Here is a 23,597-nt window from a genome sequence, read left to right on the forward strand (position 1 = left end):
GTTGCTAGAGATATTGGGGCGAACGAGTCTTGTTTATATGGACGATGTTGGAATGCAGTGGTTATGAGGAATATCAAAACGATTGAGATCCTCATACCATTTATACGCCGTTATGCTGCTGGGCACGCACTGTAACGCATGACTCAGGTCCGTTAACGACCGGTAAGAATCATATTAGGTAGGGCGATGTAATCACCCCGTGACAGGCAGAGGGCAATGACCTATGCATGACAGCCGTTCCGGCAACAGGTACTGTATGCAACTCTCGAAAACTTGAACGATTTTCGGTGCCGAGGCATCACCATTTTTGTATCATGGAGCGAGACCCTCTCGACAGCATGTCCCGCGGAATTTGCCATTTTCTTTTCAGAACAGGGCGGAAATGAGAATTGCTACTCGCGCTCACCAGAAATAACAATCAGGGCACCGGTATGGATCCCGAGCGCTTTGTTTTCTGTTTTAGATATGATAGGGCGCCTCAAGTGCGGCACTAAACTCAGGGGATGAATGAGTCGTGCATGTGACGAAGAGACCTAGCGGGTTTAGAGAATGTTTTTGTTTCCTGACATGGCAGTTTTGGGCGGCGTGATGATGTAGCTTGCTAACATCCGAGCAGTACAGATAAACGAAAGCGATACCATCTGATAGTCTAGTATCAAGCCCTCCGTCGTTCAAGAATGGTAGGTTAGGACTGAGGTACAGGCACTCCTGTATCTGTCTCGCCAATTGTTCAGTTGTTGCCCCGGAGTCGGTTGTGATAATTAATATAAAATCCGAAGGGCCGCACTTTCTAAATTATCTGGGCACTGTCTATCAACGGAATATGACATAGAATATGATACACACTTATCGATATCCTCCAACTTGCAGTACACGAAATTGTGGTAAGGCACAAGTTTGGTATGCTTGCCCTGCCCGAGGGACGATTCAGAGGATTCACGGGATGAGATCTCCGAGGCGAACTTTTCGTATTGAGGACATATAAGAAATGACTAGTCTGTATGAAGTCAGCGCAGAATCCGCGCCAAAGTCTAGGGGCAACGTCTGGGGAATGACTCGGAGTATGTGACCGGAAAGGTCCGAGCGGTCAAAGTTTCGTTTATTTGGTCCATCATCGCAACCAGTCCGGCGTCTACCGTCAGCCACCATCACGCATCTCAGCCACCATCATGCCAATCTCGTCATCCTTATCAGCTTGCCGTCGAGGTTCTAGCCACTTGGGAGGGAGAACATAGCAGCCGTAGGCTTGGAGCTGCAGACAACGACATGCGGGCAGGAAATGGGCACACACGGAACCGAGGAGTAGTGGACAGACATGCATGCGTGAGAGACTCGCAGGAGATGGTGGTCAAGATCTTGATGCAGCAGGCAAGCGGGATAGAGGTTTGCTGGCATCGTGCAGTGGCCTTGATACAAGTCTGCATCCAGTTTGTAAAGACCTCGGCCAAATCTTGCACTTTCTGTTGGTGTCCACTACGACGATGCATCACTTGTGTATCACTGCAAAAGTTAGTTGTTAGTAATAGTAATATTAACTAGAGGCTCAGCGAGTTCCGCAGAATTACCACAGGCCAGGCCTTAGGCCTTGGTGATATCTGCGGGCAGGTTACAGGTATACTCTATAATAAGCTTAGATATATTTAGCATTATGCCTCGGAATTTGCCGCAGTTTGTGCCGACATCTTCTCTGTTTCCCAATCCGCTACACCATCGTGCTCATCGTTCTGAACGATGAGCTATATACTCCGTTCGATTCCTATTATTTCAAGCCGCATTTCTTTTACTAGTTATTTGAATATGGATCATGTGTCTCCTGTCAAGCAGTGATTGGCAGCACTAAAAAAAGGAGGTAAGTAAAAACTTCTTGGCGTGGTTTAGAAGGATGATCTTTTTGTTACTATGTCCATTATGTACATACTATACCTTTCACGGTGCACATTTTAGTCAATGCAAATATATTTTCATCATTGAGGATATACTAGTAATTGCGGAATATCTGGGTCGTCGACAGCACGTGCCACTGTGTGGCGAGCCCGGGACTTGACGAAATTTGACGATGAGAACCAGGCAAAGTATATACCCATGGCTCGATTGAGAATGCGTCGATCTAGAGAACCGAAGGTGCGCAATATTTTTAGACCGGAGAAGAAGGTGAGTACGATGGCTGGGATGCTTCCCGGACTCGGAGAAAATCAATACTAAGGATAGCTGGCAAAACCCGAGAAGCTGCTTTTCAAATTTCAGCACTAGCATGAGTACCAACGCAGAGAAGGAACTGGCCCGGAGAAGCTGCTTCTTAGCCCTGACAATAGTATCAACACAGAGAATCCTGAACTATGCTCATACTGAGTACTGAATATTCTGTTACTATCCCTCGAGCTCAGGGGGTTTGCCCAACCGAGTCCGATGACCGGCTAGTGGCCCATCCGTATTATTGTAACGGTGACCTACTGGAAGTCCCGGTCCGAGATGGTTGGTTGCGGGATAGGAAGCTTCGGATCTTGTTAGTTCGTTTAGCAAACCACCAAGGGACCGAGGCTCTCGGCCGTTTCCGAACCGACTGGGATGTGCAGACTCGATGGAATATGTTTGACCCAAAAAATATCGTGTCGTGAAAGAACATTTCTGAATGAGGACGACCCTGCTCATTGACCCTGATCGTCCCTTTCAAACTTCAAAGTTCCCCCCTGTAAGAAACACCATTATTATGATAGATGATAGATTTATTGATACCACCCAAGCGTGCTGCGGAACCTGCAGACCAGTTACATATGACAAACTTATCTGATAACATCACTATTACTAATATAATATGTTTACGCAAGCGCGGGCGTTGTTTTTCGCTTCCCCATGTCTCATCTTTATTACTCCTTACCCCGAGGAACAATTCAATATCGTTTCGCGATAGTCCGTTATTTCATCTCGTTTACTAACTTCTAGTGGGTTTACTCAAAATTCTCAGGGCTTCACCGAGACCTCCGAGCTTGCCCTGGACGCGATCGGCGTTTTCAGAAAGATGTGCTCATGAAAAACTTTGACATCCTTATGACGAGTCTGGCTTCGATGCAAATCGAAGAATCAGTGGTTTTTGCGGCTTGCCATCGCCGATGCGTAACTTCTAGTGGATGTTGGAATAGGACAATTTCTTCATTCATAGTTGTTGCACAAACACCAACCTTTCCCGCACGTGGCTCACTCACACTTTCCCCTCAGCTCACTGGCCGCTGAGTGGTCTTACTGTGACCCTCTGCAGGATCGTGTGGACATAGTCTCCTTGCCTGAATTTGTCTTTGCATCCGATGTCGAATCGATGGAGTTTCGGTCGGTTTCATTCCAATGTCTCCATCCGGTCTCTTGTCTCTTTCTGTGCTTCCTTAGAGTGCAAACATATCTCTGATGCACCTGTCGATTATTTTGTTTCTTCCGTGGGGAAAAGCCCGAAATCCATGTCGTCTTCTGCTGCATAGACAAAACGGGCGACATCGCCCACCATACAAGTGATTGATTGGAGGATGGGACACGCGAAGAGTGTAAGTCCCTCTATTTCAAGAACTCCGCTGCTTAGCATACGACTAGACTCTTTTACTAGATGGTCAAGATGGTCGTGTGCAGCAATTCCACGCAGTTGACCAATGAACAATTATTGCGATCGGCAGCCTTATAACCGTGTACGCATTGCAAGAACTTGATGGCTCGCCAAATCACGTATTTTTGTCCGAAGTTCCGCTGTTCATTAAGATTACCATCGTACATGTCAATCCATCGTTCCGAGGCACAGCGGCCAGTATAGACCTTATTGTGGCATCCTTGGAATCACAAATCATGGTTTTGGACGTTCTCTCCAGCGTATTTTCTGTTATTCTAGTCATCGACGTGGACATCTTCTCTCAAAGGGCCTTGCAGTCAAAAGCACGCATCAAGACTCCTTGATCGGAACGGCGTCCCGAGATGCGTGCCACTTTCCGCATCGCCTGGGCCACCAAATTATTGTGTTCTGTAGTAAAATGGTCTATGCTCTTTCTCGATCTCGTACTCCTGAACATGGGCAAAGACTGGAAGGACTTCCCATTTTACTGTCGGTTGTGCACCTTTTTCCACGCATGGCTTAGAGAGCTGATGGACCTGACAGACTAGCAAACATTTTGGCGCTCCAGGTTAGGTGGTTGTGATGAACACGGCGGTCGCTCTAGAATTTCTTGCAGGCAAATTATACCTCAGGCCACCAACACAAATCTGCAAATTTATCACGAATACCGACACCAGTGCAAGTACTTCGTATGTGACTCGATCCAGTACAGTGTATCATATCCTACCAATTATGAGATATCGTTGTCCTGCATGCTTGATATCAATAGCCCATAGCTGGATGGTCAGTGGTGGAAATGTATATGACCTTCACCCCCTCAGGCTGCTAAGTAGCATTGTTGGAATACATCAGCCTGTGGCTTCGTGCATATCTTCAATATTTAAATTTCATTTATATTGGTACAAGTGCTGGAGCCGGCTTATTTAATAAATGACTAGGACTTCTCATGCGAATCACGTTTTCAAAGACTAAAATGATTCGAATAAATACTACGATGAAAATATTGCCTAGACCCACTATACATGTCTCATCGAAATCTACACCAAATACTTTAACGATGATACATAAATACTGTTACGAGGCTCGGAATGGAGAGAAAACCGTGACACAAACTTCCCTGCTTCCTACAGAGCAGCAGACAACTATTGACCTCTCGTGTGTCACACACTACTGCTAGTCGATACATGCACCTGCTCCCGGAAAGCGATTGAGGTCATAGCAGATGCTGCGTCGGAGTTGGCCACGAGCTTAGCGTGGTATTCTCGAACGCCAAGGATCAGCCGTGGTCCAAGCACAAACGCCTGCACGACTGTCGAAATCTGGGCCAAGCCACTAAGGGTCTGAGATTCTAGGGAATTTTCGTCCTATAGAAATGATGAATGATGGTCGCATGCTGAGGTAAAGGAAAGATTGACATACCGTTAGAAGTGATGGAGATAAATCAGCAATGAGCTGGAAGCAAGAAACAGCAACAAAGCTACCACGTCCGATCCTTCAGCGAAAAAGGGAATCATGATCACAATACGAGCATACCTCGCAAAGTAGGCCATGTGAGTTTTGATCAACACCGAGAAACAGTCCCCGATAATGCCTCCTGCCGAATGACGTCGCAGCTCACGGAAGTGTTTTACAGCAATCCAGACTGCGAGACATAGTGCGAGGACCTCCCACACAGTTGCGAGTATCCAAGTAATGGAAACCAGAAGTACGTCATCTTCCGGATAGTTGATCTGGCACATATAAGTGCCGGAGAGAATATATTCCTCTGGTATTCATCGATGAGCCCCATGCGCGTTTGTTTTCATCCACAATGAAGCGTACCCCCTGACACATGCATCATTATCATTATGGAGACCACTACGTCGAAAATGTTGTCAGCGAGGAAGGTGACTATAAGAAATATCAGGATCTTTCTGGATCCTTGATACATGGCATGCAACCGAGTGATGATGATGACTTGCAGCATGTTTCAGCCAAGTCAGTATCAATGAGGTCTCGCAAATGCCGAGCTCACCCCACAGCATCGCAAATACCAAAACATTGATCCAACTCCGTACGACGTACGTAATCCAACCTGATAAATGTAGTCAATGACCAGCCTCGGGTAGTACACAATGCAGACAGACTCACATCTGGCAGTATGGCGTGACAGTCGTTAGCGGACCAGCAAGTTAGTAAACAAATACACCCACTGCTACAGGGCACCGCGATTAATCGGAGGAGAATAGTAGCATGTGTACAGAAGACTCACTGTATCTGTCACCAAGATGGTCGGAAGAGTGCCTGTATGCTGTTGGTCAGAAGAAGAAAGGACAGTGAATAATGAGAAGACATACTAAGCACGGTCAGGCTGCGTATAAGAGATAGACGATCAGCACGACATCGACTGTTTAGGCTTCCGAACATACGCAGCATAGAAGATTCCGAGGTAGCGCGCCTAGGATACTTTCAAGTCACTACAGCATGACAATTACGACAAACAAGATACATACAGCGAGATACAAAAATGTCATCAGAGACCAACGTTGCCTCTGTAATCGAGTGTATTTTTATGTGTGTTCCCTTGACATGAGACTCTACTCGCCCAGACCAATTCGACCTATAAGACCATTGTCAGCGAGATGGCCGCTTCGGTCATAGCATCGACATACCTCTTGTCCAAATGTAAGGGCTGAAATACTTGTAAGATATCAGCAGTACCTTAATATTATCACGCTCACCCCAGTCATACGTCACTGCAACAAAGGCGGCAACTGTGAAAACGCAGCTAAGGTTAGATTGTGTCATTTTTAATATTTGACTGCTCTCTACGAACCTACACAATAGCTAAAAAACCGATATGCATCAATGACCGGCCACAAAGAGGGATCATTTGAGACTATGGTCATATTGGGAGAGAATGTGAGTGAGTGAGAGGCAAAATTGGTTGACGTTACAATGGCATTCGTGCTAGTTATACCACCACCCAGCGCTTAGATCACCAACACAATACCGAGGGATGATGACCGTTCTTGTTTTAATTGACCGAAGTAGATATCCTGGCATGAAAACAAGGTAAATCAATCCAGTGGCTCGTAACAAATGTTGATCATTATACATCTGCACGAAAGAAACACTGGTCTTTTCATCTAATTTCCAATGTTGTTATCGAGATGTTTTCGCTACACGCGCATCAGTCCATCAATGCAACCAAGGACTGCTTCATCGGTCTAATGCATACCGATCATCGTGAGACTATCGAAAAGAATGTCATCTCCACTCTCTTCGGCTCGCCAGCACAGGCCCGGGGAGCAGATGATCATGATGATAGTTCATGCAAGGTCACACTCATGCACATTACATCAGCAACCCTGGATCAGACAAGTCAGTAGGGACCCGGACTCGATCCACACGAAGCATCACATCCTACCCGGTGGCTACTGACACCTACCTGTGAGCACATATTCGATGTCTCATCTGATCCTATCGCTTCCTGGGCACCCTCCCAGCTTTGCTTCGGAAATCCGGCTATCGACTGACGTATCATCAGGATGGTAGGGATGGTGAGCGAACTTCGAAGCAGATTTGATTTCTATCGTGGAGCTGGTGTCATGGTGAAAGGCATCAGGTTTCACGAGAGACATCCTGGTTGAGGTTCTGTGATTGATGTATGTAATTTGTATGATGAAAATACAACATCAACCCTACATCAAGAGAGCGCTGAGAGAGAACATGAGAGAAAATAATCATATTGGGTGCATAATGGCTGAAGGCGGCAACATTCTGTTGGCACATAAAGTTTGAACTTCGAAGGAGTCGAGAGAATAACTCACTGTGTCATACAACTACTGATGCACACTATCGGCGGCGACTCGGCGCCACTGTGCGGTTGATGTCAATATAATTTCCATTGACTCTGTAAAACACTTTTCGTGTGATGGCGCGGGACTTGCCATATTGCCACCGCGCGTGAATAGCGTGCCCACTACACCACACTCGACTACCACAAGCTATGGCAGGCTACAGTAAACATGATCCCAACCTCCCTACAATAGCCTCTCCATAGTATGTCATTTTCAAGATAACAATAGGACTTTGTCCACTGTCACCTTCAAACTACTCCGAGTCAACCTGAATGTCCGTCTCTTCAACGCGTTCAATCCAAGCTGTCAGTATCATCACGCCGATGGCCAGCCACCCTCAAACGCGTCCAATTTGTTTAGCGCACATTTACACTGCACGGTTTCTAGGTGCTATTGAACTGCAATGTCTCGCTTCCGTCGTGCACCCTGGACCCGTTGGAAATTCTAAGTCACTCAAACTTCGTAATCTGAGCCTACTCTGAACTGATTACGATTGCCGTCATGTAGACCTTGGATATAAATTTTAAGACCCAATCCAGTGGGCACATTGAGCCAAGTGCACGCAGTGCACAGCACATTATCTACAAGCACCGTGCTTCCAAGTCAAGATGATTTCGAGCCAGAGTCTGAGCCTGATGTTGCCAAGACGCAGAATTTCGCTGGAGTGCCCGAGTCTCCTGTACTGCAACAACGAGGAAATGAACTATCAACGCGGCACACTACAACTCGTTTGCAGCCCCATAGCGTTTCGGGTACAACAAGAGGCAAGCCGCGAGTTGTCTCCAGGGACGAGAAGTAAGAGCCAATTGGAACTGGAACGTGCGCCCTAGCGTTCCGGCAGCATCGCCTATGAGCATCTCTCACTCTCGACCTTGTTCAGTACACTCCTAGTACAGTAAGGTTATCCATGTCAGCACCTATAGCACATTACTGGTGAATAAATACTACGACAAAAATATTGCCCAGGCCCACTAGTGTCTCATCGGAATCTTCGTATGAAACCAAATAATTAACATAGGTAATGTAACGAGGGTTGGAATGGAGACAAAACACGAATTTTACTGCTTCCTGCAGAGCACCAGACAACTATTGACCTCTCATGTGTCACACGCTACTGTTAGTCGATACATGCACGCGCTCCTGGAAAGCGATAGAGGTCATAGGAGATGCTGCGTCGGAGTTGGCCACGAGCTTGGCGTGGTATTCTCGAACGCCAAGGATCAGCCTTGGTCCCAGCACAAACATCTGCACGACTGTCGAAATCTGAACCAAGCCACTAAGGGTCTGAGATTCTAGGGAATTTTCGTCCTATAGAGATGATGAATGATGGTCGCATGCTGAGGTAAGGAAAATATGGACATACCGCTGAGATTGTTGGAGATAAATTGATAGCGAGGGAGAGGCAAGAAACAGCAACAAAGCTACCACGTCCGATCCTTCAGCGAAAAAGGGAACCACGATCACAATGTGAGCTTACCTCGCAAAGTATGCCATGTGAGTTTTGATCAACACCGAGAAACAGTCCCCGATAATGCCTCCTGCCGAATAACGTCGCAGCTCACGGAAGTGTTTTACAGCAATCCAGACTGCGAGACATAGTGCGAGGACCTCCCACACAGTTGCGAGTATCCAAGCAATGGAAACCAGAAGTACGACATCTTCCGGATAGTTAATCTGGCACATATAAGTGCCGGAGAGAATATATTCCTCTGGTGTTCATCAATGAGCCCCATGCACGTTTGTTTTCATCCACAATGAAGCGTACCCCCTGACACATGCATCGTTGCCATTATGACGACCACTACGTCGAAAATGTTGTCAGCGAGGAAGGTGACTATAAGAAATATCAGGATCTTTCTGGATCCTTGATACATGGCATGCAACCGAGTGATGATGATGACTTGCAGCATGTTTCAGCCAAGTCAGTATCAATGAGGTCTCGCAAATGCCGACCTCACCCCACAGCATCGCAAATACCAAAACATTGATCCAATAATGTACGAGGTACGTAATCCGACCTGATGAATGCAGTCAATGACCAGCCTCGGGTAGCACACACTCCAAACAAACTCACATCTGTGGCAGTATAGCGTGGCGATCATTAGCGAACCAGCAAGTTAGTAAACCAATACACCCACTGCTACAGGGCACCGCGATTAATCGGAGGAGAATAGTAGCATGTGTACAGAAGACTCACTGTATCTGTCAGCAAGATGGTCGGAAGACTGACTGTATGCTGTTGGTCAGAAGAAGAAAGGACAGTGAATAATGAGAAGACATACTAAGCATGTTCAGGCTGAGTATGAGAGATAGACGATCAGCACGACATCGACTGTTTAGCCTTCCGAACATACGCAGCATAAAAGATTCCAAGGTAGCGTGCCTGGGATACTTTCGAGTCAGTACAGCATGACAATTACGGCAAATAAGACACATACACCAAGATACAAAAATGACATCAGAGACCAACGTTGCCTCTGTAATCGAGTGTATTTTCATGTGTTCCCTTGACATGAGACTGTACTCACCCAGACCAATTCAACCTATAAGAACATTGTTAGCGAGATGGCCGCTTCAGTCATAGCATCGACTTACCTCTTGTCCAAATGTAAGGGCTGAAGATTCTTGTAAGATATCAGCAGTCCCATAATATTATCACGCTCACCCCAGTCATACGTCACTCCAACAAAGGCGGCAACTGCGAAAACGTAGCCAAGGTTAGATTGTGTCAGTTTTAATATTCGACTGCTCTCCACGAACGTATAAAATAGCTAGAAAAACGATCTGCATCAATGACCGGCCACCAAGAGGGATCATTTGAGACTATGGTCATATTGGGAGAGAATGTGAGTGAGTGAGAGGCAAAATTGGTTGACGTTACAATGGCATTCGTGCTAGTTATACCACCACCCAGCGTTTAGATCACCAACACAATACCGAGGGATGATGACCGTTCTTGTTTTAATTGACCGAAGTAGATATCCTGGCATGAAAACAAGGTGAATCAATCCAGTGGCTCGTAGTAGATGTTGGTCGTGATGCATTTGCACGACAGAAACACTCGAACACCGCAAAAAATCGACTAGCATCAAGAACTGTTCGTGGTCTTGTCACAGTTTTGTGATCGAGATCTTTTTGCTACACGCGCATTAGTCCATCAATGCAAACAAGGACTAGTTCATCAGTTTGATGCGTACTGATCATCTTGTGACCATCGAAAAGATTGTCATCTCGACTCCTTTTGGCTCGCCAGCACAGGCACGGGGAGCATAATACCACATCTAGGGTCACTCCATAGATGTACAATATTGCGTCAGCTCGTCAAGAAATAGGGGAGATTCGCACGAAGCATCGCATCCTACCCTGCCCACTGATACCTCGTGGGCCATCTGTCGCTTCATGCACACCCTCTCAGCTTTCCCTCGGAACTTCCGTCGACTCACGCTTTTGTATGGTAGCCCGGTGGGAACGTGGATTGGAACATTGTCTATAGTTCGCATGAATCAGCTAGTATAACGACGCCAGAGACAACACAAACGTGTCAGAACTCCGACTGACGATCAAGATCGGAGAATGCACTGCGAGTAGATCTCGGAATGTACAGGTTGTGCAGGAACAGGTGATGCTGTAGACAATTTAGAGCCATGGGAGACTACACACCACAGGAAGCCCTGCTTTTGTTCTGACGCTCATTATTAGTTGATGGCAAATTGATGCCCATTGTTCCAAAATGGACGTCAGCGACGTTTCTGCCTTGCTTCCTGCCTCTGGGGACTTGAGTCTGTAGAGTTGGTGGCTGACGTAAATTTAACGCAGCACACTAGAAATAATGACTTCACGGCATGAAACAGTGACGAAAGATAAGAGAAACACGTGTCAATTACACCAAGCGCCCACGGTTCATTTTGTCCCGGTCGATGTCGATGAAGGTTGCAATACCATCCACAAGTCTCACTCTTTCAACGCTGAACAAATCACGCTTGATTACGCAATATTCCAGCATCAGGTCTCTAGGATATCATTGCCACAGCACACACTGTGAAATCAGTGGGACTTGCCGGCCGTTTCAGCCATTCCGGTGCGTCATTGCACCCTCACGTCTCCAACTACTCCCTTCACTTTCACGTCGAACAATGTCCTCTTCCTCTGAAAACACTTTCTATGATCTGAAAACAGAGTTGCCTAATGGGCAAACGTATGACTTTGAACACCTCAAAGGGAAGGTTGTCTTGATTGTCAATGTTGCATCGAAGTGGTAAGTCGGTAACTATGGTAGACCTGCGAGCGATTCACTCTTCGCAATCTCCAGTGGTTTCACTCCCCAATACAAAGGTGCAGTCCATACTTCTCGAAGTTCAAATATGCCTCTAATAGAGGATACCTAGGCCTCCAGACTTTGTACGACAAGTACAAGGAACGTGACTTCGTCATTCTAGGCTTCCCATGCAATCAAGTGGGTCTGCACTTCCCCAGTCATTGTTTTACCACGATATAGAGCTCAATACTGTCCAATAGTTTGGCGGCCAAGAGCCAGGTGACGATGCCGCCATTGCATCTTTCTGCGAGCTCAACCACGGCGTCAACTTTCCTCTTATGAAGAAGTCTGACGTAAACGGTGACAACACGAACCTTGTTTATCGATGGCTCAAGAATGAGAAGCCTGGCCTCATGGGCCTCTCCAGAATCAAGGTTCGTTGTGTGGGGCTGGATCGCCGATGTGCATGCAGCTAATGCAACTTACCAATCGCAGTGGAACTTCGAGAAGTTCTTGATTGATAAGAATGGGAAAGTCGTAAACCGCTGGGCATCGACAACTACTCCTCAGGCGATTGATGCTACAGTGGAGAAGCTTCTTGCTGAGTGATACCGTTGAATGCACCGCATGTATTTGGGTCGTAGTACCGCGATGTTTCGGGACGGGTACATATGTTCGCTTTGTGTAAGAGGCATATTCTGTAATCGAATGCTAAAAAAAGCTCGTCATTGATATTTTCAAATATCCTCGAAGGGGCTGTGTTTCAAGAATCGAAATCCTTTCCTGGTGTCCTCGAGATCCTTTACCCTGCACCGAAGCAAGGAAGCACCAGGCTCAGTTTCATCTATGTCATACATTATACCATTCGTTCCCGGATAGATTGAGATTATGCCACACTTCGTGTCCTGGCGTTCCTTCTCAAGTTAACGGGCAAAATGACTGGCAGAGAAGGCCGGTCTCATGTCTCCACATATATCTTAACTTGGGGAGACTAAATTTGTTACGAACAACTGCAGCTGCATGGACCCAGGCCTAGGCACTTGATGATGATATCTTGGCATCATCGCCCATTTTCACTTTGATAGAATGCAGCTCTTATTGGATACGCGTCCCGTTGGTCGCGGGGGATAGACGGCAGAACTGCAGGGAGGCGAGTAAATCGGACAGTAGTAGGGGACCACGGGGTAGGAGCGGAGTAGCACCTGAGTCCTGAGGTTGTCATCTAGATGGTCATGAGAATCCTTGAAATCCGCTTCGTGACAGGTCATCTATTATGAAGAGAATGTCAAGGATTTTCATATGCCGTTGTAAGCCTGACGTTGACGGCTAGGGGATTTTGGCGAATCTCATTCGTGCAAGACAGCAGGTTCCTCGAGATGCGTCCTCGCAACATTTTGTTGCCATCGGTCAAGGCAGCCCGCTAAAAGGAAAGGAACTCAAGTGTGTCGCTCCCGAGCTAGCTGCCGTGGCTCAGCATGTTGCGCCCGTCGCGTCCTTCACATCCCTCAAAGACGGCAAAGCAACAATTGAGGGTGCACTCGATGCACTCAATCATAATCAGTGGCTGCATCTCGCCTGTCATGGAACGCCGAACCGGACACAACCGTTCGAATCTTCCTTCGCCATGCGCGACGGGCCATTGATGATCAAGGACATCATCCGGTCCAACTGGCAGAACCCGCAGTTTTCATTCTTATCGGCCTGTCACACTACCGTGGGCGACGAGGAGAGTCCCGATGAGTCTATCCATCTTGCTGCGGCCATGCAATTCTGCGGATTTCGCAGTGTGATTGGTTCTATGTGGTCTGTTGAGGATGAGGTTGCGTGCCAGGTCGTGTCTACTTTTTACCGCAACCTCGTTGATGATTCAGGGAGATTGGACTGCACACGCGTTGCGGTAGCGCTGCGCAAGGCCGTGAAATCTTTGCGCAAGAAGATTCCATTAGAACAGCAGATTGTATTTGTTCACATAGGTATCTAGTTAAAGGCTCGATTCGCTATATTATTCCATCAACTGCATCTCTAGTTGTTTTCATTCCCTCGCTTTCTTGTTGCTTACTTATTTCTGCACGATACTTTGTCATTCTGTACTGTACTAGAGCCACACACATCGTCCCGTTGAATCAATCTGAGTTACCTCTGCACCGTTAAGCAAATGCTTTGGATCATTCTCCTCCTACGGACAGGTCGTATAGAATCATCCGGCTCGTCGTCCGAATGTCTGATGATTAAGACGATTTTATCAGCACGACGATCTGCACATCTAATGGAACAGTAGTCCAGCCAAATCCATCGCAACATTGCGCGCACTGCCAGAATCGCTGTTCGCAGGAGAGTCCCACTCGCGTTCCACAGATGCTTTCACCGCTGACCAGACATTCGACTGCATGGATCATTCCATATTGTACAGTCTTTCCTGGTAATCTTTATATATGAATAAAACTTATCTTGTGAAATAGCACAATGTACAACGTTCCGTTCAACAGCAGTAAAAAAAAACACGAAAACATTTATATCGCCGTCAGTAAACGAGGGACTCTGAAAAATGAGACAATTAGTATGGATCACCCATTCTGCAGCACAGCGACAGCTTACTTTCAAACCAATCAATCTTTGCTCATCGATCATCACGCCCGAAACACCTTCAAGTTTGTCTCAACAGGGTCTGGGAAAAGGCAGTCCGACGAAATGGTCGTAGGGTAATCAATGATATCAAGAGTCGCTTTGAAATCCAGTTGCAGAGGGAAGATATGCCGCTTGGTTTTGCTTACATTGAAGTCCAACACTTGCATGCTGCCGGATAGTAACGGAAAGACTACCACAAGTCGCGAGATTGGATAAGAGCGATAAGATCTTGCGATGGATGAACGGCGAAGAATCTCGTTGAGATACCTATGTCTTCCGACGAAGATGACATCCAGGAAGAGATGGATTTTCGTGAAGCGTGTAGGCTGTGAGTGTCTTCCGATTGTCTTCGCAAATACGCCTCCTACAATCTCGCATGTGTGGTATAAACCAGACATGGGTACCCGAACCTCTTTCTTCCATTCAAACAAGGTCCACGCGTGATGGAGGGTCCGTAGTTTTTCCAGACGCTCTGGAAAGATGTCGGTGCTCGGAGGGCTATCAAGTATGCAATTGAGAGCGAGCTCAATATCTTACGGGAGCTGCCGAATGGACCAGAATGTGGTATCTTGAGTATATCACGTTGATGAGAGTCGCGCAGACCATGCACTTCTTGTCCAAGGCTACCTCCAAAGTATTATGACTCAAGTGAAGACAGTACGACAGCAGGAGCTCTGTCCAATCCGGGAACACCTAGGTTTGGGGCGTGCGGACCATTCGACGTGACGAGAATGTGCGAGATTGTGCCGACCTGCATGAGGTCTTTGAAGACTCAGAAGGCTGGTCGCCGCACCAGTTGCATTGCAGACTCCGTCAGGTGGGTACTGAGGAAGAACGACAATCGGAAAGGGCCGGGAATATTAGGTTCGTCGAATGTTGTCGCTTGCCTTTTTCAGGATCTTCAACATAAACGTAGCGCTTAGCGGTGATTGATCAGTCACTCAAGTCAATATTTCATTACGACCTCTTACCCTTATGCAATGCTCGAGTCTCGTCCACCTTGCCTTGTCCAGAAAGTAGACTACGAATTGAAGACCGAAGCGGGGTTACTATCTCTTGCTGAAGAACTGAGGTCTTACATTCTCAGTTTTCTTCCTTGTCGAGATATTCTTCGTTGTACATCTGTGAGTTACAATATTGATCTGTGATCGTGTTGATGTGATCCTCGTCCTAAATGGACTTCAACTGAATCGGATGATGCTCTTGCAGGTATGTAAGGCCCTTCATCAGACGTACATGTCCTCCTCCGAGCTTCAGTACATCGTCGAACTTAGTGGCCAACGGTTGCTCCCTGTCCCCAACACAAACAACAACACTTCTGCTTCTAGCTGTCTACAGACACTGAGGGACAGGGCCCACGCATGGTTCAAATTTGACATGTACTCTTTCAAAACAATCACCTTACAAGAAATCTCGTACAGTAAGAAAAAGTTCATCGCTGATGGGCATATCTACTCGTGGGATGAAAATAATGACGTGGCCACGATAATTCCAATACTACCAAAGCCATCGCAAAGAACAGTAGAACGCTCCTGGTCTCCAGGGACATTGCGTTCGGGACCTAACTCAATCACCATGGATGTGTTGATGGACCCAGCACAAAACCTGATCGCCATTGTGTATTATGCCGCTCACGAGAATGATCCTTTCGGTGGAGCAGTCTATATTGACCTTAAAACTCTGGATGGTGATGGCGTTCACCCTCAAGCTGCTGGACCGACACTGCTTCTTTCGGAGCCGTCCATTTTTGTTGAAACGTCCACGAAGCTCAAATGTTGGGGGAGACATATCGCTTTGCAGCGTTCCTTCTGCATGACACCTGATTATGGAAGGAGTCGCGATAGGAAAGAGTGGAAGCTGCAGATTTGGGATTGGCAAAACTCGACGACATCGAGGGTAGGGTTTGATCTAAGATAGTTCAAAGACCTTGATGGTTAATCTTGAATTCAGAGCGTCCTCGGCGACATAGCAGTCTACCCATCTGAAAACAATATTGATTTTTGTTTTGTCGGAAACGATAGGTTGCTCGTTGTCGTCGGTGGCGATCTGGCGGTCTATTCAATCGAAGATGTGTCCCAGAGGCCACAATTTCTGGCGTGTTTCCGACTGCCATTCCCATTGTCGGACATACAATGCATCCTTCCGATGGATCATATCGAACAGATGCAGATGCAAGCCCAACCACAAACAGTGACGCACACCTCAGACCCTACACATCAACTATTATGCCTCAATGCGTCCTATAATACTGCCACTGTGGTCTTCATCATCTCTACCACGATTTTCTTCGAGCTTGACGAAGTTGCAGCGACAATGCCGAAACCATGGAGATGTTGGGGCCCTTTGAATACTCGTATTTTCTGGTATCGGTATCAATGCCAAGTCCACGTTAGTGGAAATCGAGTTTTGCAGGCTATCATGGTCGACAAGCCAAACACGAATCCTGTGGAGTACAAAGTACGTCTGATGGACTTCAGCCCAATGGCTGTGACAAACAGGCAGGGTCTTGGGTGCGTGGTAAAGGAGCCATCTACGATAGAAATGAGTCCCTTCATGGAGAGCACCACGGAAGACAACTTCAGAATTACGACATCCCTGCCTTACGTCGAGGTCGTATCGGACAGGAAGATCGGTGTTCACGAGTTACAGGGCATATGGCTCGACAAGGATAGGATCTATTTGCTCGGCTCAAATTGGGATCATCATGTCACCGCTTACACTTCGTATCTTACATGGCAGTCTAGCAGGCTTGAGGTCATCAACATTTAGAGCAGAACTCGTCTGTCATCTGGTAGTCATATCAGCTTGGCACAATGCACTGCGGAAACGAGATTTAGAACCAACCGGAATAATATATGTCTAGAGGCTGATCTCTGCCCATCTAGATCGAAAAGGTGCGAAGCAAAACGCGATTTCTGTTTACATGTGTAGCTTCGGACCGAGCGTGACGTGTCGGATTTAGATCTGATTACAAGTGTACGTTTATATGGTCGTGACCAGCCTGGATACTCGAGTGTAGTGAGGAGTTTGAAATTTCATAGGTGCCAGTCGTGCCGGAGGTACTTCCGTTCATATCATCTCTCGCTCAGGGTTAAGCTTAAGTTTTAACCATGAATTCTGCACGACCTTTTTATTGCTCGCTGCTCATCAAGATACAGTTGAGAATCTCTCAACAGACTTTACGGTGGCCCTCTCAACGACAACAACACCAGCAAGTTCTCAAGACATTCTCGCGACTTGATTTTCTTTTCCAACTTAAGGATCACCACGTCCGAAATTGAAGAAACCTTCTCTGCAAGTTGCTATGGAGGGTCTTTCCGAGATTGAATACAAAATGAGATCCATCTGCAATCCACGAAAAGGACAACGAGAATATTTCCTTCCTCGCCGAAGCTTTGATCGTCCAACTTTCCAAGCCAGGCTGCTGATACATCATCGGCATCTACCAAATTTCGAACTCCTCGCTTCACAATGCATTCTCACCATGACGTATGGTCAGACTGATTAGGAGTCTACGTGTCATATCATGTCTCCTTCAGATTAGGGTGGTAATACAATCAACTTCTCACAACACAGACATTTCAAGTTTTAGTCGTGATCAGCCTATATCATCGTCACATCTCACCCACCCATATGCAATGCTCGACTCAGGGTCTCGTCTACCGTACCATCTCAAGAAAGTAGATGACGAAATGAAGCCCAAAGCAGGGTTACTGTCTCTTGCTGAAGAACTGATATTCTTCGTTGCACATCTGTGAGTCACAATAGCGATCTATGGTCGTGTCGATGTGATCATCGTCCTAGAGGGCTTCTACTGATAATGCTCTTGCAGGTATGTAAGGCCCTTCATCAGACGTACATGTCCTCCTCCGAGCTTCAGTACATCGTCGAACTTAGTGGCCAACGGTTGCTCCCTGTCCCTAACATGAACAACCACACTCCTACTTCTAACTGTCTACAGACCTTAAAGGACAGGGCCCACGCATGGTTCAAGCTTAACATGCACTCTTTCAAAACAATCACCATACAAGACAACTCTCTGACAAACAAAAGGCGCGTTATCGACAGGCATTTTTACTCGTGGAATTTTCGTAGTGACCTGGCCATGATAATTCCAATATTACCAAAGCCCTCGCAAAGAAAAATCAAGCGCTCCTGGTCTTCAGCAACATTGTCCTCGGTACCCCACTCAATTATGGATGTGTTGATGGACCCAGCGCAAAACCTGATCGCCGTCGCGTGTCATGTTCCTTACGAGAATGATCCTCTCACTTGGATCTTCAATATTAACCTTGGAGCCCTAGATGGTGGTGGTATTCACCCACAAGCTGCTGGACGGAGACTGCTTCTGGTGCCGTCCGGTAGGTTCAGTGCAATGTCTACGAAGCTCGAGTGTTGTGGGAGGCATATAGCCTTGCAGTATTGCTCGTTTTCTGTACCTGGTATGACTCGTTGCACGCAAGACTGGCACCTGCATATTTGGGATTGGAAAGATTCGATGACATCGAAGGTGAGGCTTTATCTGAAGTAGTCCAAAGACTTGATGATTAATTTTGAATTCAGAGCTTCCTATCCTTCCCACCCGACGTCCAGGTTGATTTTTGTTTCCTTGGAAATGATAGGTTGCTCGTTGTCGTTGGTGGCGATCTGGCGGTCTATTCAATCGAAGATATGTCCCAGACGCCACGTTTGCTGGCGTGTTTCCGATTGCCATTCCCATTGTCGGACATACAATGCCTTCTTCCGATAGATCATACCGAGCAGATGCAGATGCAAGCCCAACTACAAACAGTGACGTACACATCAGACCCTACACATCAACTACTATGCCTCACTGCATCTTATGATACTGCTACTGTGATTTTCATCATCTCTACTAGGATTTTCTTCGACCTCGACGAAGTTGCAGCGACAATGCCGAAACCATGGGAATGTTGGGGCCCTTTGAATACTCGTATTTTCTGGTATCGCCAGCAATGCAAAGTCCACGTTTGTGGAAATCGAGTTTTGCAGGCTATCAGGGTGACTACGCCAGACGAGCGTCGTGTAAAGCACGAATTACGTCTGATGGACTTCAGCCCAATGGCTGTGACAAACAGGGAGGGTCTTGGGCGTGTGGTAAAAGAGCCGTCTACGATAAAAACGAGTCACTTGGCGGAGAGCGCCACCGAAGAAGAGAGCTTCGAAATTACAACATCCTTGCCTTACATCGAGGTCGTGTTGGATAGGAAGATCAATGTTTGCGACTTGAAGGGCATGTGGCTCGACAAGGATAGGATTTATTTGCTCAACGCAATTGAGGAAAGTCAAGGTTCTTATTTTATATGGCAATCCAGCAGGCTCACGGTCATCGAAGTCTAGAGCAGAGCTCGTCGTAATCATATATCAGCTTGGCACAATATTGGTATTACTTATGAAGATAGATTGTATCCCACTTCTGGCGTATGCACGTCATCGAACACACCCAGGAGGAGCGGATCTTAGAGACGATGTTGGAGCTGGGAATGATGCCGGCGCGGAAGGAGGCAACAGTCAAAAACCACGCAGAAGAGAACAACAGTCCCGAAGCCAGCCACAGTGATGAGGTATTGTTTTTTTTTTTTTTTTTTTTTTTTGATCCAATTTTTTGTCCATTGAGAGATATACTCTATGTAGGACAGTACTGTCTAGTCAGGGAGCCCCATGCTCCGTCCCTTCGTTACATCCCCAAATGCCCTGGTGTAAGGCGTACCCCACCAGTCCGCCGTTCCCACCGGCCGTTTTAGATGGGCGATGTGGTACACTATGGGATGACTATAAGTAAGATTGCTTGTGTAGAGGCTATCGGTAAACGTATAACGCATGCTCGGTCGCTTTCGCGAGCCAAACAGAGATCAGTTGGAGTGTGCAGTAAGAGTAAGGTGGATATAAGAATCGAGGAGACATAGAAGCTGGGGTGCGCTTCCTAGATGGACTGAGAGACAGGTGGTCCAAGGTGTCGGGGAGTCCTATATCCGCGTCTTGCTGGCTGAATCCCCAAGGTGAGACCGAAGATCTCGTGTAGGCGAGCTGTTAGGGTTGAGATTAGGGGAGGATATGATATTATGGAGGGAGTCAAGTGACAGTAGAGTAGTAGCTGGATATTAGGGTGCGTCAGAAAGGTCAGGTTTTAGGTAGCGAGATTTCACCTAGCGTGGATTTTAATCGACGAGTTTGGTTAACATATCGGACAAGGATGACAATGGCTTCTGGGTCGGTTAGGATGTGCGATAACGAGGTGGACTTCCGTCCCAGGGCCTGGGACATGACTTGACGAGCTGCGAGATAATGCGGGCATTCAAATAGATAGTGAGGGACAGTTTCATCAATATATGGGCAATGAGGACAATCGGGAGAGTCAGTTTTCGTGAGTCAGGAACAGGTGTTGGTTGAGTGGTAGGTGACGGGTGCGTAGGCCAATGATGAGACCGGTGAGACGTTTAGAGAATGACGAGGTGAGCTTGAGAAATGAGCGTTTGATGGCAGAGGGGTCTATATGTTGGATATGTTGGAAGCGGGGGGAGGTGGACCATAGGTCGGCCCACTTGGCGTGCGTGCGTTCTCGATAGGCTTGCTTGATAGCTGAGAGGCTGAGCGGCAGTGTATTGTTACGAAGGTATTTGGGGAGAAGCTCACGAGGGCTATTGCGGTTCCTTCCCTCAGCCGCTACTTTCGCTGCTTTGTCTGCCTCCTCATTCCCGTGTACCCCCTCATGTCCTGGGACCCAGCGGAGCGTTAGTTTGAGACCTGGGTTTGCGCGTTTGATCTTTCGTAGGAGATTCTGAAATTTCATTGCTAGATATGAACCTGGATTAGAGTAAAAGCTCTCACCGGATAAGATGGCTGCCTGGTTGTCGACGGAGATGGAGATAGGGAACGTGAGATCTCGTTCAGTGGCGATCAGTTTGGCGGCTAGGGTCAGGCCGACCATTTCAGCTTCAAATACAGTGTGATCTTCGTTCTTGCCTAGGTAATAGCGCAGAGTGCGTGGGGTTTTGCCTGCACGGAATAGAATGGCTGCGGCGCCTATATGGCCATCATGTCCGGAGCCGTCGCTGAAAACTTGAATGTCGTCTGGTAGGTCGTGATGTTCGTTGATAGCGTCTTCGCGGGAGGCAGCAATGTGCGTATCATAGAGATTGGAGGTGGGTGCACAACGAGCTGGGATGAGGGTTTCAATGTCGGAGGGGTTGATTTGGTAAAATCGGGTGAGACGATGGAGGGAGGAGCGATGGGACGAAACATAACGACTAGCGGCGGTTCTGACTGCAGTGTAGAGAGGATGAGTATCAGGGTGTGCGGACATTCGGATGATAGCCCGATGGCACGTGTTCTGGAGCAATAGGGCCATCGGCAGGAGATTAGCATGTACTTCGAGCACGTCAGTAGCAGTGCTGCGCATAGCCCCGGTCATGGCAATGGCAGCGATGCGCTGGATAGAGGTGAGTTTTTTGGCCACTCCTAGGGATCCTCGCTGCAGGGTGCTAGTGCCTTCACAATATGCTGGTGTAAACCAAAGGTCAGCCGCGTATAGCATCTTGGGGACGGCGGTGGCTTGGTAAAGCTGCCTCATGAGACGAAGTGGGATGCCTTTAGACATGGTGGAAAGTCGTCGAAGCTGTAGAACATAAGCTAATCCCTTGGCCAGCGCGTTGTCAACCTGAGCTTTCCATCTTAACTCCTGATCGAGAATGACACCTAAGAAACGATGAGTGGGAGAAGGACAAATAACGGCGCCTCGGAGATGCAACACAGGGCGCTCTCTTTGTCTGTTCATGGAGAAATCAATCAGTGCGAATTTGTTAGTCTCGAATTTTGAGTTGTGGTCTCGTGACCAGTCGAAGGCCCCATTCCGTCGTTCGAGCATGTCCTTGAGGACGCAGTGAGTCTCGTGGAAATCCTTACCTATGGCTACTAGGGCCGTGTCGTCTACAAAAGCAAGGGTTAGTTCGGTAAGGGACGCGCGTCCATGTCGGGGTTTCGCGATGTCTACAAGATCAGCACTATATATAATATATAAAATCATTGAAAGGGGATCGCCCTGTCCTATACCATTATTGATGTCGATCCAGTCTGAAGTGTACCCGTCGAAGTGTAGCTGCGTCTTGCGGTCCGTGAGGACCTGCTCCGTGAAGTCGACCAATGCTGAGGGCAAGCGTCGATTCCGCATGTTGTGTAACAGCCGTTTGGTGACCGCATTCGGGAAGGCCCCCTCGATGTCTAAGAATAGCACCGAGGCAACTTTATGAGAACGCCACGCATTTTTGATGGTGTGTTCCAGAAGGTGAAGAGAGTCGGTAGTGGATCTTCCTGGTCGGCCACCGAAATGGGTGTTTGGCAGAAGGTGATGGTGTTCTAATAAGTACGTCAGCTGTTCGGCAACCACGGCAGTAAGGAGCTTGCATGTGGTGTTAAGGAGGGCGATGGGACGATAGGCTTTAGGGACCGTGTAATTCGGTTTGCTGGGTTTCCGAAGTACAACCGTTGTGAATGTCTTCCAAGGGGCATAATATGTGTTGTAAGTGAAGACGGCATTAAAAAGATGAACTAGGTATGGAGTCAGTATGTCAGAACAGTTCTTGAATACAATATTGCGGATGCCATCAGGCCCCGGGGCCTTATACCCGCTGAGTTTCGAGATGGCGCGAGTTATCTGGTCGTGTGAGATGGGAGAGTGGGGGGCTACGGGGTCAGGGTAAATGAAGTCAGTAGGGATTGAATCAGTAAGAGGAGGAGGAGGGAAGAAGGCTTCGGCGATGACAGCACTCTTTTCGGCGTTAGTGGTAGCCTCGAAATTGGTGCTGTCTGGTCTCTTGGCGATAAGGGAGGGTATGCGCGATTTCCCCCCATCGCTCGGGGTAGCGGAAACGTAGCGGTTAGCGGTCCAAAGATCGTTACCCTCGATATCCTCTAACCACTCCTCCCAGTGCTGTTTCTTGGTGGCGGCAATTTCATCAGCATAACAGTTTTTGAGGGCCTTGTATTCCCGGTGGCATGGATGGTCTTGAAGGCCACGCATCTGGTGGGACTTGCGACTGAGTTTCGCGACTTGCTTGCGCAAGTCGGAGAGGGTACGGGTCCACCACCGCTTGGAGTGTGGGCAGGGTTTGGCCAATGGGACGCAGGCTTCAGCGGTGGACGTGATGGCTCGTGTGACGATTCTGGCCATTTGCTGGAATTCCGCCTCCGAGGCGAGCGGTAGTGGAGGGGTGGATGCGAGCGTGGCGCTGAGGGCTTCTCTAAATGCTTCCCAATCGACCTCGCACCAATT

The 23,597-nt window shown here is 47.6% G+C and overlaps 6 protein-coding genes across 6 annotated transcripts; 4 read left to right on the forward strand and 2 right to left on the reverse strand.

Moving 5' to 3' along the window:
• Nucleotides 1-4,533: 4,533 nt before the first annotated feature.
• Nucleotides 4,534-6,623, reverse strand: EDB93DRAFT_888281 (uncharacterized protein). Its single transcript, XM_041457826.1, has 13 exons — nt 6,402-6,623; nt 6,307-6,339; nt 6,238-6,257; nt 6,171-6,185; nt 6,079-6,117; nt 5,995-6,023; nt 5,923-5,936; nt 5,834-5,869; nt 5,601-5,660; nt 5,408-5,542; nt 5,120-5,351; nt 5,006-5,063; nt 4,534-4,950 (listed from the first exon to the last, which is right to left on the reverse strand). The coding sequence occupies exons 1-13, from the start codon at nt 6,472-6,474 to the stop codon at nt 4,747-4,749; spliced, it is 948 nt and encodes a 315-aa protein (XP_041303082.1). The 5' UTR covers nt 6,475-6,623; the 3' UTR covers nt 4,534-4,746.
• A 1,909-nt stretch (nt 6,624-8,532) lies between these two features.
• EDB93DRAFT_1107638 (uncharacterized protein) lies at nt 8,533-10,261 on the reverse strand (the record flags this gene model as incomplete). The annotated part of the gene is made up of 12 exons (XM_041447749.1): nt 8,533-8,736; nt 8,792-8,864; nt 8,906-9,137; nt 9,194-9,328; nt 9,387-9,446; nt 9,626-9,664; nt 9,711-9,724; nt 9,783-9,811; nt 9,957-9,971; nt 10,024-10,043; nt 10,094-10,126; nt 10,189-10,261. 12 exons carry the CDS (start codon nt 10,259-10,261, stop codon nt 8,533-8,535), a joined length of 927 nt encoding a protein of 308 aa, XP_041303083.1.
• A 1,300-nt stretch (nt 10,262-11,561) lies between these two features.
• Nucleotides 11,562-12,292, forward strand: EDB93DRAFT_1093409 (glutathione peroxidase; the record flags this gene model as incomplete). The annotated part of the gene is made up of 5 exons (XM_041446510.1): nt 11,562-11,683; nt 11,738-11,760; nt 11,814-11,881; nt 11,944-12,117; nt 12,179-12,292. The coding sequence occupies 5 exons, from the start codon at nt 11,562-11,564 to the stop codon at nt 12,290-12,292; spliced, it is 501 nt and encodes a 166-aa protein (XP_041303084.1).
• A 904-nt stretch (nt 12,293-13,196) lies between these two features.
• On the forward strand, nt 13,197-13,664 carry EDB93DRAFT_1093360 (CHAT domain-containing protein; the record flags this gene model as incomplete). The annotated part of the gene is made up of 1 exon (XM_041446505.1): nt 13,197-13,664. A coding segment is annotated over one exon (468 nt), but the record flags the coding sequence as incomplete, so codon positions are not given.
• Nucleotides 13,665-15,212: 1,548 nt separating this feature from the next.
• EDB93DRAFT_888444 (uncharacterized protein) lies at nt 15,213-17,332 on the forward strand. The gene is made up of 3 exons (XM_041457827.1): nt 15,213-15,432; nt 15,518-16,204; nt 16,259-17,332. Exons 1-3 carry the CDS (start codon nt 15,289-15,291, stop codon nt 17,075-17,077), a joined length of 1,650 nt encoding a protein of 549 aa, XP_041303086.1. The 5' UTR covers nt 15,213-15,288; the 3' UTR covers nt 17,078-17,332.
• An 835-nt stretch (nt 17,333-18,167) lies between these two features.
• On the forward strand, nt 18,168-20,022 carry EDB93DRAFT_1331514 (uncharacterized protein; the record flags this gene model as incomplete). Its single annotated transcript, XM_041455209.1, has 3 exons — nt 18,168-18,818; nt 18,872-19,895; nt 19,951-20,022. The coding sequence occupies 2 exons, from the start codon at nt 18,168-18,170 to the stop codon at nt 19,667-19,669; spliced, it is 1,449 nt and encodes a 482-aa protein (XP_041303087.1). The 3' UTR covers nt 19,670-19,895; nt 19,951-20,022.
• Nucleotides 20,023-23,597: the final 3,575 nt, after the last annotated feature.

Source organism: Suillus bovinus, assembly GCF_016758785.1.
Source record: "Suillus bovinus strain UH-Sbo-P2 chromosome Unknown EDB93scaffold_82, whole genome shotgun sequence".
NCBI lineage: Eukaryota > Fungi > Basidiomycota > Agaricomycetes > Boletales > Suillaceae > Suillus > Suillus bovinus.

What these genes read in the sequence shown, in the direction of transcription:
- EDB93DRAFT_888281 (XM_041457826.1), bottom strand. Translation starts at nt 6,474, where the DNA reads ATGACCATAGTCTCAAATGATCCCTCTTTGTGGCCGGTCATTGATGCA. An exon ending in TGCAGTGACGTATGACTGGG is followed by an intron (nt 6,258 to 6,306) that starts GTGAGCGTGATA and finishes CAAGTATTTCAG; the next exon opens with CCCTTACATTTGGACAAGAG. An exon ending in GGTATTTGCGATGCTGTGGG is followed by an intron (nt 5,543 to 5,600) that starts GTGAGCTCGGCA and finishes ACATGCTGCAAG; the next exon opens with TCATCATCATCACTCGGTTG.
- EDB93DRAFT_888444 (XM_041457827.1), top strand. Translation starts at nt 15,289, where the DNA reads ATGCTCGAGTCTCGTCCACCTTGCCTTGTCCAGAAAGTAGACTACGAA. An exon ending in ATATTCTTCGTTGTACATCT is followed by an intron (nt 15,433 to 15,517) that starts GTGAGTTACAAT and finishes ATGCTCTTGCAG; the next exon opens with GTATGTAAGGCCCTTCATCA. An exon ending in AAAACTCGACGACATCGAGG is followed by an intron (nt 16,205 to 16,258) that starts GTAGGGTTTGAT and finishes TCTTGAATTCAG; the next exon opens with AGCGTCCTCGGCGACATAGC.